A 14,544-nucleotide genomic window follows, 5' to 3' on the forward strand; every position below is an offset into this window, starting at 1 on the left:
TCGACAACTTTTCTCTTTCTTTATTATCACCTTTCTTTGATTTGAGGTCTTTGGTTAGGTTGGGGTTTTATTATGAGTCAAGAAAAGCGTGCACTTTCAATAAGAACTTAAATCAATTTTTTCACTTTTTTCTACACCCGAAAATCTATGCTGAAAAAATTACATTTGTAAAATAAAGTAAAGCAAAAGTATATCTTTACTATAATAAGAGTGATATCTGTCTGTTTATCTATCTGTCAAGATACCATCATTAAAGGTTAGGATAAAACATGGCTTTCAACAAAGGTCCAACAGAAGATATTTAACTTCATTGATCAACACTCTAGCACCTGCACCAGTCGACCACCTTCTGTATTTGTGAGTTATTGTATAGCTACAGCTACTTATTCTCTTCGCTTTATCAACACACTTGACTACTATGGTACTAGTATGTATAATACTAGTGCCCTCACAACACTCTTGATTACCAGAGTACTAGTGTGTATAATACTAGTACCCTCACAGCACACTTGACTACCAGGGTACTAGTATGTATAATACCAAACCCTCACAGCACACCAGATTACCAGGGTACTATTATGTATAATGCTAGTACCCTCACAACACTCTTGACTACCAGGGTACTATTATGTATAATACTAGTACCCTCACAACACTCTTGACTACCAGGGTACTAGTATGCATGATACTAGTACCCTCACAACACTCTTGACTACCAGGGTACTAGTATGTATAATACTAGTACCCTCACAGCACACCAGACTACCAGGGTACTAGTATGCATGATACTAGTACCCTCACAACACTCTTGACTACCAGGGTACTAGTATGCATGATACTAGTACCCTCACAACACACTTGACTACCAGGGTACTAGTATGTATAATACTAGTACCCTCACAGCACACCAGACTACCAGGGTACTAGTATGCATGATACTAGTACCCTCACAACACACTTGACTACCAGGGTACTAGTATGTATAATACTAGTACCCTCACAGCACACCAGACTACCAGGGTATTAGTATGTATAATACTAGTACCCTCACAGCACACTTGACTACCAGGGTACTAGTATGTATAATACTAGTACCCTCACAGCACACCAGACTACCAGGGTACTAGTATGTATAATACTAGTACCCTCACAGCACACCAGACTACCAGGGTACTAGTATGCATGATACTAGTACCCTCACAACACTCTTGACTACCAGGGTACTAGTATGTATAATACTAGTGCCCTCACAACACACTTGACTACTAGGGTACTATTATGTATAATACTAGTAGCCTCACAGCACACCAGACTACCAGGGTACTAGTATGTATAATACTAGTACCCTCACAGCACACCAGACTACCAGGGTACTAGTATGTATAATACTAGTACCCTCACAGCACACCAGACTACCAGGGTACTAGTATGCATGATACTAGTACCCTCACAACACTCTTGACTACCAGGGTACTAGCATGTATAATACTAGTACCCTCACAGCACACCAGACTACTAGGGTACTAGTATGTATAATACTAGTACCCTCACAGCACTCTTGACTACCAGGGTACTAGTATGTATAATACTAGTACCCTCACAGCACTCTTGACTACCAGGGTACTAGTATGTATAATACTAGTACCCTCACAGCACTCTTGACTACCAGGGTACTATTATGTATAATACTAGTACCGTCACAGCACACTTGACTACCAGGGTTCTATTATGTATAATACTAGTACCCTCACAGCACACCAGACTACTAGGGTACTAGTATGTATAATACTAGTACCCTCACAGCACACTTGACTACTAGGGTACTAGTATGTATAATACTAGTACCCTCACAGCACACTTGACTACTAGGGTACTAGTATGTATAATACTAGTACCCTCACAACACTCTTGACTACTAGGGTACTAGTATGTACATAATAGAGATACCTCTATGCATCATTTTCTTTCCAGATTGCGGCAACAAAAAACTAGTATTTTTAAGGCCTATTATGACATTTTTGTTATTCAAATAGATTTTTGAGATCTTGCATTGATCTTTATGTTATAAAGAACTTTTAAGCAACACAAAGCAAAAAATTTACATAAATTCTTTACATTAAAGGAGTAGCGTCTACTGTAGTTAGAAATTTGTGAACTATTTGAAACAATTAAAAAAATTTTGAAAGTGTAAAAATTTCTACTCCCTCCAACAAATCTAGACATAGACGGCTAGTATAGTTTCTCCCCCGCACCAGTTTTGATGGCTATAGAAAATATAATTTTTATGTTGCCTGCAACATGATAAGTCTAATTGAATTTCCGCTAATTGAAATACAAGTTCAGAGTGCTGTCCTTACCTGCTGCCCATCACAGGGCTTGCTTTCAAGGTCCTGAATTCGCTGCTTCATTCCTTGGCCCACGTAAAAGTTAAAAGCTGCAGCTACAATAAGTGCTACTCCAAGTAGGAGCATGCTGATGGGCATGACGACTGCGCATTGTCTGACTTGCTGACCCTTCTTTGGTTGCATTTTATCTTCTTGAACTTTGCTTATTGGTGTTACTAGTATGTTATGAAGTCGAGTCAGATACCAGATCTTTACAGAGCTGATGAATGCTAGGGTGTGATCTTCTCTTTTTCTTTTATGCATTTCCTGGTTGAGATTATTAGAGATTATTTTTCTTAAACATATCTGCATTGATTCATTACATGAAATCAATACCTACCACCTTGGTAGCTAAGGTGCCGCTAGCTTAAAAATGAACTAAGTGATATAGAGCAGGAAGGACATAGACACACCCACTCATTATAGTATAAAAATAGAGCTGATATAATGAAAAAGTTAATTCTGTAAATACTGGATAATAACTATTCAAGCCAATTTTTTTATGAAGATTTGTTGGTAGGTTATGAAACAAGTAGCCTAATATTAGTGTGAGCATACAATTTATCAGCAATTTCATTTTTCAACATTTGGTGAAAATCTATAATTGTTTTGAAAATTTTATTACAAAAGAGGGCTAGTCAAACATATTTAAATATTTTCAAGAAAAAATGGTTGTCAGTCTTCTATTTATATTTACATTTTTACTTTCAGTGAGAAAAAATACATTTTGAATTGTTCCTATTATGTAACAACCAAATAACGCAAAATTTTTAAGTGAACCCCACCATTATTCGAACAAAAACGCTATTTCACCACCACTATAGGAGAAGGGTTGAAAAATAGACCGCCATCCTTTAATTGAACGCCACCTCTATTTGACAGACACTTTGAAATTTTTTGATCTTTACAAACCCATAATGGTAAAAGATCAGTAAATAAGTGTCTACAAAACTGTACTAATAATGACTTGTTTACAAGTTTCTGTTTTTATCAAAGTTCATTTTTCAATTCCAAAGCTTTTCAGTTTTTTTGTTAACAATTTGAAAACAACCTCATAGAATTAATTAATAACTCTGTCTAGTTAATATTAGTTTCTTGTTTAACACCTTCTTGATACTTTGACGTATGCAAAACACGGTTTACAGTTACGGTGGTATATTAATGACTAGTTTTAGTCTAAAAAAATATGCTTAGCGACCAAAACTTTTACGCATTGCATTTGTGCACAATAAAACAAATAAAAGTTTTATTAAGTTTTAAAAGTTTTGTTCAGCTAAAAATTTGTTTGAACGCTGCTATCAACTAGTTTAGCAGTGAGAAAAAAGAGTTGAGGCCATAAAAAATTGTGGAACATAATGGACAGCCAAAAAAGCTGTTCGTTCTATAGAAGTCAACAATCAGAACGCAACTGGCCTGGCAAACGATGCAAATACTTTTGTTTCAAAAATTTAATTTTGGTTTCTGCATGTATTATAAGTATGGTTCATTTATGTCACTTGTTATTGAATTTATATTTGTAGCATTTGATAGGTTATTATTATTATATAACTTAGAAATTTGCAGGTTTATACCATATTGTTTGATAGAATCCTTACAGTTATCTTAACTCGGCTTACAATGACTCACAACTCTGTTATTGCAAATAAAAGCCAGTTGCAAGCTGTAACAGACATATCAATGAATGCAACAGACCTTTTTGCAATGTTTTTAAATATAGATATCAAATAAAATATATCTTCAAGTTTAGATTAAAATAAAAAATGAAAGCTTCAACAAATTGCAGTGCATACAATAAGCTCATTGTAGGTTAATTGCAGGCAATAGATATCAACTGGTAGAGACATGTATTACCTTCTCTATGCATATTTATTTAGGAGTCTACAATTTGGATGTACGTTAGTATATTTATTTCATTCAAAAGGGTTAATGTCGCTCCACCCAAAGGAGAGTGCGAAATGTAAGCAACACTCGCTTTGTTCATGAAAGTGTTAAATTAATCTTTCCAACATTCTGACAAGCTATTTGAAAAATAAAATGCTAGCCTCTATTTGAGTGCCACCTCTAATTGACTGTCACATTAGTAAAAGGGTTGAAAATAGAGCGTCATGGCGTTTAAATAGAGGTTTTATGGTAGCCACATGACTAAAAAGCAAATATCTTCTGAGCGTTTTGTGGATTGTGAAGTTCTATTATGGACTTGGTCAACAAATTTGCAAAATTATTTTGTACTACAGCGGGTAGGTGCAGCCATGCTCTTCCTACTTCACTAAACTTTTAGGCTACTGAGACTCTAGCTATAAACGTAATAAATATTGATTATAGGCGGTGAATTAAAGCAGATAGCGCTAAGAGCTATCATACTTAACTTTTCTCTCGGCTCTGAGAGTTCTTAAAGATTTCCAAAAGTTAAGAGAGTTTCATTATAGCATGACTAGAAACACCTCTTCAGAGTGTCTGGTCTCTGATCCATTTTCGGAAGATTGTGACTTCACGGATAAAAATCAAGTTGAACTGGAAAAGCAAGCTGAAGATGAAATGGAGGAAGCAATAGACCAAGGCACTGGCAACAAACATTTAATTCTTATGTTTGTCATCAATATCCTTTTCTGGATGATCTTTCTCCTGACTGCTGCTTTTACTGTCTACACGCACCAACAACTGGAAGAGCGACTGCATAGTCTTGAGAACCAACCTCCTTACCAACAGGTAATACCAGTAATTCAAACGAACATCTAATACTTTTGCCTGGAATTTTGTTTGTGTGTAATAATTGTCACTATGATAAAAGCCTTGTCTGTTCGTCTGTTTGTTTGTCTGTTCGTCTGTCTGTCCCTCTGCAACTTACCACATATAAGAATATCTATGCCCATAGTTCTTACACATGGAACACACCAGGCTACTAGTATAAGTAATAGTTATGTTTTCTATGTTCAATGGAAGCAGTTGAAGCTGAGCAACAGCCTTAGCTGAATTGGCTTAGCAGGTTTGTGTCGCATTAGCAGTTGCTTTAATTGTGCAATGTGCTACAAAATTATTTTTATTCAGCTGATAATTTAACCAAAACAATCGCCAATATGAGGCTACAACTCATGACATTCTACTTGTTAAACTGATGCTTTAATCAACTGAGCTAATCGGCCATTTTATAAAACCTTGAGAAGTCTATGGATAATGTGTTTTCTGTGCTTTGGACAGAAAAAGAAACCAGAAAAATGAAAAATGGCCATTTATGATATAGATTTCGTACAACACCATTATAATTACCAAAACCTGCTCACAGTATGGTACACTATAAATTGAATTAAAAGTTCAAAAGCCAATGGAAAAACAAGAATTAATTCAGAATTTTCGGTCACACTCTTAATTGGTTTATTAAAATTATCATGCATAGTATTAGGAGATTTAGCAGAGCAGAGCATAGCATAGCATAACATTCAGTATTAGGATTGTACTTCTATGGGACTTTAATGTAGCTTTTTCTACTTGTGATAACTTTATGAGACATAAATCTTTAGGAGTACTTAAGCTATTATAGCTGCCAACTTTTACAAGTTCAGTAGTGATTGATAGCTTAGTTATTCATCTAGTTCAGGGGTGGTCAAACTATGGTCCCTCAGCCAAATGGGGCCTATTTGTCTATTTGGAGTGGCTCTTTTGCTTGTGCTAATTTGCGCATTTGAAATAGTTCGTGAAGCTATCTGGATTTGTTCTGCATAGCTTATGTACAGTATGATTAATTATTGTACGTATCTAGAATTTCTGCATTACACAACATAATGTTTTGACCAAATCTACACATATATAAATATATATAGATATGTATATAGACTTGATAAATCCTGTACTCTGCATTGTATCAACGTGCAATTGTGTTACATTGCTTCTTGCTGCATGACTCATTTGGTAATACAGTCATACTTCAACTTACGAGCTTAATGCGTTCCGAGACTGAGCTCGTATGTCAATTTACTCGCATGTTGGTGCAATTTATTTATATATAGAACAATTAGATATATATTTATTGGTTTCCATACTCTAAAAAAAGCAAATAAAACACTTAAAACACGATATTGTAACATAAAGAACATGTTGGTTATTGTCCTTACGTACTACATGCTTTCAAAAAGCAACAAATAAAAAATAATGCAAGGAAATGTGATTAATTAAAATGTAAAATTAAATATATGCAATAGCAGTTAACACTCACATTTGCCAGAGAGGGAGATATAAGTTATCCTTCGTTACAACAGTTGACTTTGGTAAATTTGGATTTTATCAAAGTGTTAAAAGACAAACTTAGAAGCAAACCTAAAAGCAAACTTTCATTTTCAACTAAACGTAATTAAAATTTCTTCGGCGTTCATAGTTTTAAGTTTTTCGATGGTTAGCGACAAATTTTCCCTTTTTTCTCGCTTTCACGACTAGCCGGCCGTTTTAAAATAAACCTATCTAAGGACGTTTGCCTTTGTCGCCCTTGCAACATGTTGCAATTAGGACGAACACAGGTGTAGTCACAAATGGTTAATGCACGACCACTAGCCAATTTGTCCGAATGTCTATTAAACAGTTTGGATAGATAGCGCCGGCCTTTTCACATAGCATCGTTTCAGTTACGCTATCACCGGCCAATTGTTTGTCCAATGCCATCAGCGGTCGTGAAGATCGCTGCACCGTTTAGAAACTACGGTTAGTCCTTTGCGAACTAAATGCCCTGAATATAATCCTTCTGTTTGATAATTATGAATGTATTTCTGTCATATTGCCGAGCTAGCTCAATCATGCATACACATTTCGCATATTTTTCAATATGTTTCCGTTTAATATCAATTGTTATCATTTGCTTTTTCTTTGTATTATCTTTCATTTTACTGGCAAACTTTCGGTCTACGCACAGTACGTTTAATTCACATAATTCTGCACAAAAAATCGTGCACAAAAAACACGGTACAACAGTATAACCTGAGCAGTTGAAAAATACAGAGTGATGCTGTTCTCACAAAACATCTCCGGCATACTTGGCAACTGACTCATGTGCTCGTATCTCAAACATGGCTCGTATGTTAGTGCTAAAACTTGCTTAAAAGCTGGCTCGTATCTCAAGTTTCTCGTACGTTGGAGCACTTGTAAGTTGAAGTATTACTGTATACTTATACGTGTAATTACATCATCATTCCGTGTCATGTGAAAATACATGTAGTTATAAAAAGGAAAACCTCTGGCCCACTTGACTGCATGATTTTTAAAATTTAGCTCATTAGCAATAAAAACTGGCCGCCCTTCACCTAGATGTTTGACCATGATAGCATCGTAAGTAAATAGCCCATCGAAAATAATTTACAAATTATTAAGTTTGGAAATGTTTTTCCGAATTTTACACTCAAAAAAATTTGTGCACTATTTTGCTCAACACTTTTTAACCAAACTCTTATTCATACCAATATAAGGGTTTTTACCCATCAAAAAGGGTGCAAATCAAACATTGTTTGGATATAAAGGCATGAGGGTGTACATGTGCAATGTTTGCTTCAGGTTTTTACTCAAAAAATTCAGAATGCTTCAGCACCAAACCACTAAAATAGAAAAACCTGTCCAAACAGCTATGCCAAAACCTCAGTTTAATATTAACAAACAAACAGCAACTCACAGTTAAATTCAAAATTTGTGATGCTACTACCAATCGGTTGGTTGAAAACTGTTTTGCTTAATATGAGAAAATAACCTTCTCACAAGTTTTATGCAACCACTTTATTTTTCACTCTCTGAAATTAAAAATATTTAGGTTTTCATATCGTAGGTTCTTTGCAATTACCTCATTTGCTACACAGCTGGTAGTTTTCCTTGTTAAGGTAATGAGTCATTCAGGGTTTTATGAGTCATTCAGGATTTTATTAGTGTTTTTATTATTCATTTTTAGATTTGGCTGCTGACTATAAGGTGAACCTCTTTTCAGTTTACAAATTTCTATTTTAAAATATATAACAATCTCACTTCTTCATACTAGTTTCTATGAACAGACTAGAAATATATTTTTCATCTTTTACATCTATAAATAATTTGGCAAATTATATATCAATGTCATATTATCAATTGTTAATTGATGCATAGTCAAGTGTTCTATTATTAACTTCTGTTTTGTATGAATGAAAATATTTACAGTAGACTATAAACGACACAATTTTCATCAATATATTTTCAAATGCCTTCCTTGCTGCCTTGCTGTCTTGCTTCTCGTTGATGAAATAATTTACTTTTTTAAATATTTGCCTGTTTTTATTAAAGTATTACATAGGAAACCCTAGAAAAATAAATCTTACAATCATTCGATTGGTTAATATTTTCTTGCAAAAGTGAGCTTTCATAAATTGTTGGTTTTAAAATGAAAAAAAGGGAATGGTTATGTGGAAATGACAATATTTGGCTATCAACTCGATATTCATAAAAAATTGATTACACCCTGGTAAGGCTAGAATGTACTCATTCCGTTAAACATGGCATGCTTTTATTGACTGTGCAGTTGTATAAGGCAAGAAATGACAAAACAAATCATATCAAAGACTGATTGACCAGCTGAGAATTGCAATGATTAATTACAGTGTTAGTATTTTTAATTAGCTGACTGTACCCCTAAGCAAAAGAAAATAACTTAATTAATGTCTCTGTATTATGGAATATTTCCAAATACTGTACATAGTAAGTACTTCCCAATCAAGGATGGAACAAGGTACTGTAGCTGGTCAAATGAGAATTACAATAATTGATTACGTTAGTATTTTTAAATTAATTGATTGTATCCTTAAGCTGGTTAGACCAATGTCTAAATTATTTCTACAGTACGTCTCTACAGACTGTAAACGAAAATATATTTCTAACAAAAGGTTTTGTTTTGTGTATCCATGCATTTGCTCGCATGTGTTAATTTACACAATGAAATACATAAATTATAGCCTTTAAATACACATTTAGCACACACCAGCCACCTATTTAATGATGACTGACTTTATTGCACCTGCTCAGTTTTTACAAAAGTGGATGTTGAACTCTTGTGACATAAATCTGCCACAGGAATAGTTATAACCCAGAAACATAACAAGGCTAAAGACTTCAGGTCTGAACCGAGTCATCTTAAATGACAAGGGTGCTAATATAGTTAATCTTACCTGCTTGTAATTGACAATGCATTTTTTAAAATTTTATCAATAATCCCAGTAATATTTGGCTATGACGAGTTATTCAAAGTCTGATCGGTAAAATTTATCTTTTGTTTTTTTTGTACTAAGACGAATAAAGTATTTAGATTATATTGCTAATTAGGATCTAATTGATAAACTCTAAACTGTGGAGCTTATTAACTAGAGTCCTTTTTTATAGCAGAACATTATTGTATTTAGTAGAGAGTCACTTGTCTATTAAAGAAAGCTACCTGACTTTAGCAGATGGCTACTTGTTTGCAACAGAAAATTACTTGTCTACAAGAGAAAGTTAGTTGCCAATTGCAAAAAGAAATAATTGGTTCAACTGTTTCAACAAACGCAACAGACAAGCACTCTCATGTGTAGTAACGATAGTAGAATAAAAACTGAAGTCCTAGCTCTAAATGCTCTTCTTAACAGATAGGAAGTGTGATAGACGGATCTGGAAGTGAAGCAAAGTTCAAGAACAAGTTTAAAAGATCTGACCATGATTCAACCTATGAATCTGAGCACAAACGGCGCACACATCATGGTAAATGTTTAAATTTTTAACAACCTTTGAATTTTAGAGTTTAGCTAAGATATTTGACATACGCCACAATAATATATACAGCTTATGATATATACATGGTATGTCTGCTTTTCTGCTATACTTCAAGTTTTTATACCAACCTGTGAAGCTGCAACCTACTTTGCAATATTGCTATTTGAGGAATTCCAAGTGAGCACATTGCAATGATGTATGGTGACCCTCTGGCGATACCGAGGACAGATGATAACTCGTTAGGTGAGTGCCTTTGAAATCGAATAGGGAAAAAGGTAACGTAATAAATGCTTGTGATTAATACAAAAAGCAAATGAGAAAAGTATATTTTCTATTGAAAAGGTAAAATAGGGAGACAGGAAGGCAAACAAATTTCAATATATATATTATATATGTCATGGATATTATATGTTATGTATAGTATATATATTATCCACATGTATATATGTTATATATGTAGATATATAACATATATCTACATACATTCATGTATACATACATACATTTGCTATATCATATATGGTATATGATATATATTATAATTAAAAGCAGGTGTAAAGCATATAAAAAGAACTCTACACTAAAAACCTTAAGGATAATTAGTAGAGTATGAAGCAATAGAAAAAAATATTAAGCAAAAAGTAAATTTTCAGTAAAAGCGCTACAAATTTGTTTCATGCCCTCACCAGGCGCGGTTTGATTTAAAATCAGACTGACTAAAAGATTATTAGTCAGACGGTTCTGACTAAATTTTTGACTAAAACAGCGAGAGAGAGAGAGATAGAGAGAGAGAGATAGAGATAGAGATAGAGAGAGAGAGATAGAGATAGAGAGAGAGAGAGATAGAGATAGAGATAGAGAGAGAGATAGAGATAGAGATAGAGATAGAGATAGAGAGAGAGATAGAGATAGAGAGAGAGCGAGAGAGAGATAGAGAGAGAGATAGAGATAGAGAGAGAGCGAGAGAGAGATAGAGAGAGAGAGAGAGAGATAAAGAGATAGAGATAGAGAGATAGAGATAGAGAGAGATAGAGAGATAGAGATAGATAGAGAGAGATAGAAAGAGAGAGAGAGAGAGAGATAGAGATAGAGAGATAGAGATAGAGAGAGAGAGAGATAGAGAGAGAGATTCTGTGCAAACATCTGATGACATGTTTCAGTGTTTCCTCGCATTGACTAATCACCGTAGCTTTTTCAAATAAGAACTTTTCAGCATCAACCTTGGGTGCCTTGTTTCATCACTAGTGCAATTAGAGCAAGTGAAGTCTTTTTCAATCCACTGGCAGTACACTTTCACTTTAGTCAAAATTTTGTACAACAGAACTACTTAAAACTGTTTTTATAGGCTCACTTTTCATGTAAATATGGATAGTATTGTGCATAAACTTTGCTCTACATTTCATTGCCTAATTTCTATATGATTTATTTACTAGTGCAGAGGGTGCTACTTTTTCTACAAGCATATTTAATATCATACATGATGACACATTGTTGTTACTGAGTAATAAAGGAACAAGTTATACATTTAAACAAATATAGTACTTTCTACTAGATGAAAATGATCTGTCAGAACAAAATGAGAAGCGTTTTGTAACATTTTGGCTACAATGCATTTTTTTGACTAATTTCAATCAACTCACTTATCGCAAGTAAATGTTTAAATTTGTACCAAATAGAAAGGTAAAAAATGAAGTTTGTGTTAGGCCAGAATTCAAGGAGCTTTTTTGATCTTGCGTCAGCCTTAAAATTTAATTTTCAAAATATTGATTGTTATGATAGTTGTTATATCTGTCTATGGCATGTTTGATTTTAGGCAGTTCATCAAACCTCCTCTTCCAGACATACAATCAAACTAAATACAAAAGCTTGATCTGCAGCAATGAAAAACAACTAATGAAGAATAGTAAAGGGTATTACTGGTGCAGGAGCAAGACTGATACGATTACCAATTCAATGCTGCTCACTGGTGAGACAAATAAAAAACTGTTTACTCTCAGCACACATAAAAACATGCTGGCATGCGCTCATTGGTTAACACTCTGAAGCCTAACCTTGTATACACAAGCAAGCCCCTCGATCCTAAACCGGTAAAGATTCATGATAATTTATGAATTTTTGTAAAATTTCTAAACTTTGAAGTTTATAACGCACTGTGTGCAGTAGAATGTGCTCTTTTAGAAGATATGCATTTCATTGGCAGACACCAATGCAAACTCTACAAAAGCCTTTTTCTTTCGACCCTGTAAGAAAAAATTAATTAGAGAACTGCAAACATGCAACCCTTACAGCCTCTATATTTGCATAAGGATTTGCTTGATATCTTGTGGCTAGCTAGTCAGTTCATTTACCAGATGAAAGCTCATCATGCGGTCTTTCCAACGGTACCGTTGAATTTCATGTTCAATTAACCAATAATGAGTGAGAGCCTATTTAAACCCACAAAAAAATCTTTGATAGGCTGAAGCTTTTTCTCTGGGCCTGATTTTTTCTTATCCAATGAAATCGACTTATTTTGCAAACTGATCAATAAGACCCGAGTGACTGAATATAAATATCCAGCTCTCCATGTCCTTTTTGAGCCAAAATAAGTTTTATGGTGGACTACTGCCTTCATAACTTTTAATTGACTGTGAAAGTACTCAGGAAACACAAATCCTTTGAGCTGAATATCTTATTGAAGCGTTAAGCTTTTAGAAATCAAAGAAAAACAGAATCAAATATAGTAAATAGTTTATTGAAACTCTTTCAAAGAAGTGACGATTGAGAAGTAACTGAAAAAAACATAATAAATGATGTAAACCATACTAGATAGAGAATGTATGCTTTATGAACAGAATAGCAAATAGTTTTACTGTAAAGCTCCTGTTACTAAACAAGCAACTTTTCAGTTTTCAGTAGAGTTCATCTTTATAATCAGAGTGTCATAAGAAACTAGAATTCTGATGGCAGCCTTTTTTTCTTGGTTTTGTAGAAGAACCATCCGTATTTTGAGAATACCTTATGAAATAATAGTCAATGCAACTTGATACTGTTGACCTATGCTGAAAATGTTTACTGCACAAAGCGCTCAAAGTTGTGTAATCCTACAACAATTGCAAGTACAAAAGGAACTACATGTAATGTTCCGTTAGTAAAATTTTTTTATTTCTGTTTGTTAGAAATTAGCTTTGTATTTTGGCAATATCTCGATAAATAATTTTATGATTAGCTTGGAATTTTTGGATTATGTGGACAACATATACTATGAAAAGTCTTCAAAGTTTCGAAGTCTCGAAGTCTCGATAGACTTGAAGTAGTGAAGTTCAAAATGAAATATTTTTCTGACGGCGTCATTTTTCCTTTCTTTATTGGCTAGAAATGCTGTTGGTATTTTGATGATATTTCAAAAACTATTACTTTAGTGTATTTGAAAGTTTGGAATTATGCTCAAATCCTATATTGCACAAAGCCACTATAAGTTCGTACAGTCAAACGTGGATAACTCGCCCACGGATAGCTCGAACACATGGTTAACACATGGTTTCTTTGGTCCGTTCCCATGTAATGATAAATTGCTATAGATAACTCGAACTCAACACTGTTAACTCGAACTGTTTTTTGCCCAACGGTTACCGAAACGGTTGTCATCGCTTTAGAAAATCACCTTATTCCAAGCCATAGAGGTAAACCTCAACTTTTCGTAATTCATAAGCGTCGTTATTACCACCATCGGCAAAATATTTTTGTCGATGACTTTTCTGAAGGTTTGGTGAAATTTGATTTATACCAAACACCCGCTTAGCGATCGCCCTTCGGAAGCAAGGTAAAGTGAGGTAATCTTTGCATAAGCTTCAAGAAAAATCGGCAAAATTGATCGTGGATAAAACACTCAAAAGAAAAAGATCCCATTTCATTTACTAACGAATAGTAGTATAGATACTAGTAAACTACAGTCATGATTTCAAATCATGCAAGTGACAATCAATAACAATTTTATTAATAAATCATTTTCCAAACAAATGAAGAAGGGTTCTAAAATATTGGCGACATAGCTGCAAGTAGTGCATTGTAATAAAGTTGACAGTTAAAAATATTGTGTAACAAAATGCTTTTGAATAAAAAAAGTTCAACAAAAAAGCGCCCCTGAGATGATCACATAAATGTTGTTGACCCGGGCCATCAAATCCTGTTTCAGCAAAATTGACATTTTTGACACTTTACGTCATCAGAGACTGAGGCTGCATGACTTAAAGTAACTATGTGAGTTTGAAACATTTAAGAACCTTTTAAATCTGCAAAACAACATAATAAATTTGTTGCATAAACAATTAATAAAACATTAAAAGCATAATATAATCATTACCATCACATAAAAAGAGAACTCAGGGTTGACATCCAAAAACTAATGTAAACTCGAAGCAGAAATTATCATGAGAATACAGCAGTT

At 34.1% G+C, this 14,544-nt stretch overlaps 1 protein-coding gene across 2 annotated transcripts in view; it reads left to right on the forward strand.

Moving 5' to 3' along the window:
* Positions 1-4,386: 4,386 nt before the first annotated feature.
* The window catches only part of LOC137405855 (uncharacterized), a 30,405-nt gene continuing 20,247 nt past the window's right edge, over positions 4,387-14,544 (forward strand). For both annotated transcript variants that reach the window (XM_068092281.1, XM_068092282.1), the window contains exons 1-4: positions 4,387-5,090; positions 9,995-10,106; positions 10,287-10,361; positions 11,932-12,084. In XM_068092281.1, coding sequence (XP_067948382.1) covers positions 4,812-5,090; positions 9,995-10,106; positions 10,287-10,361; positions 11,932-12,084 — 619 coding nt within the window. In that variant the 5' untranslated portion in view covers positions 4,387-4,811. The remainder of the gene's footprint in view (positions 5,091-9,994; positions 10,107-10,286; positions 10,362-11,931; positions 12,085-14,544) is intronic.

Source organism: Watersipora subatra, chromosome 10 (genome assembly GCF_963576615.1).
Source record: "Watersipora subatra chromosome 10, tzWatSuba1.1, whole genome shotgun sequence".
NCBI classification, from domain to species: Eukaryota; Metazoa; Bryozoa; class Gymnolaemata; order Cheilostomatida; family Watersiporidae; genus Watersipora; species Watersipora subatra.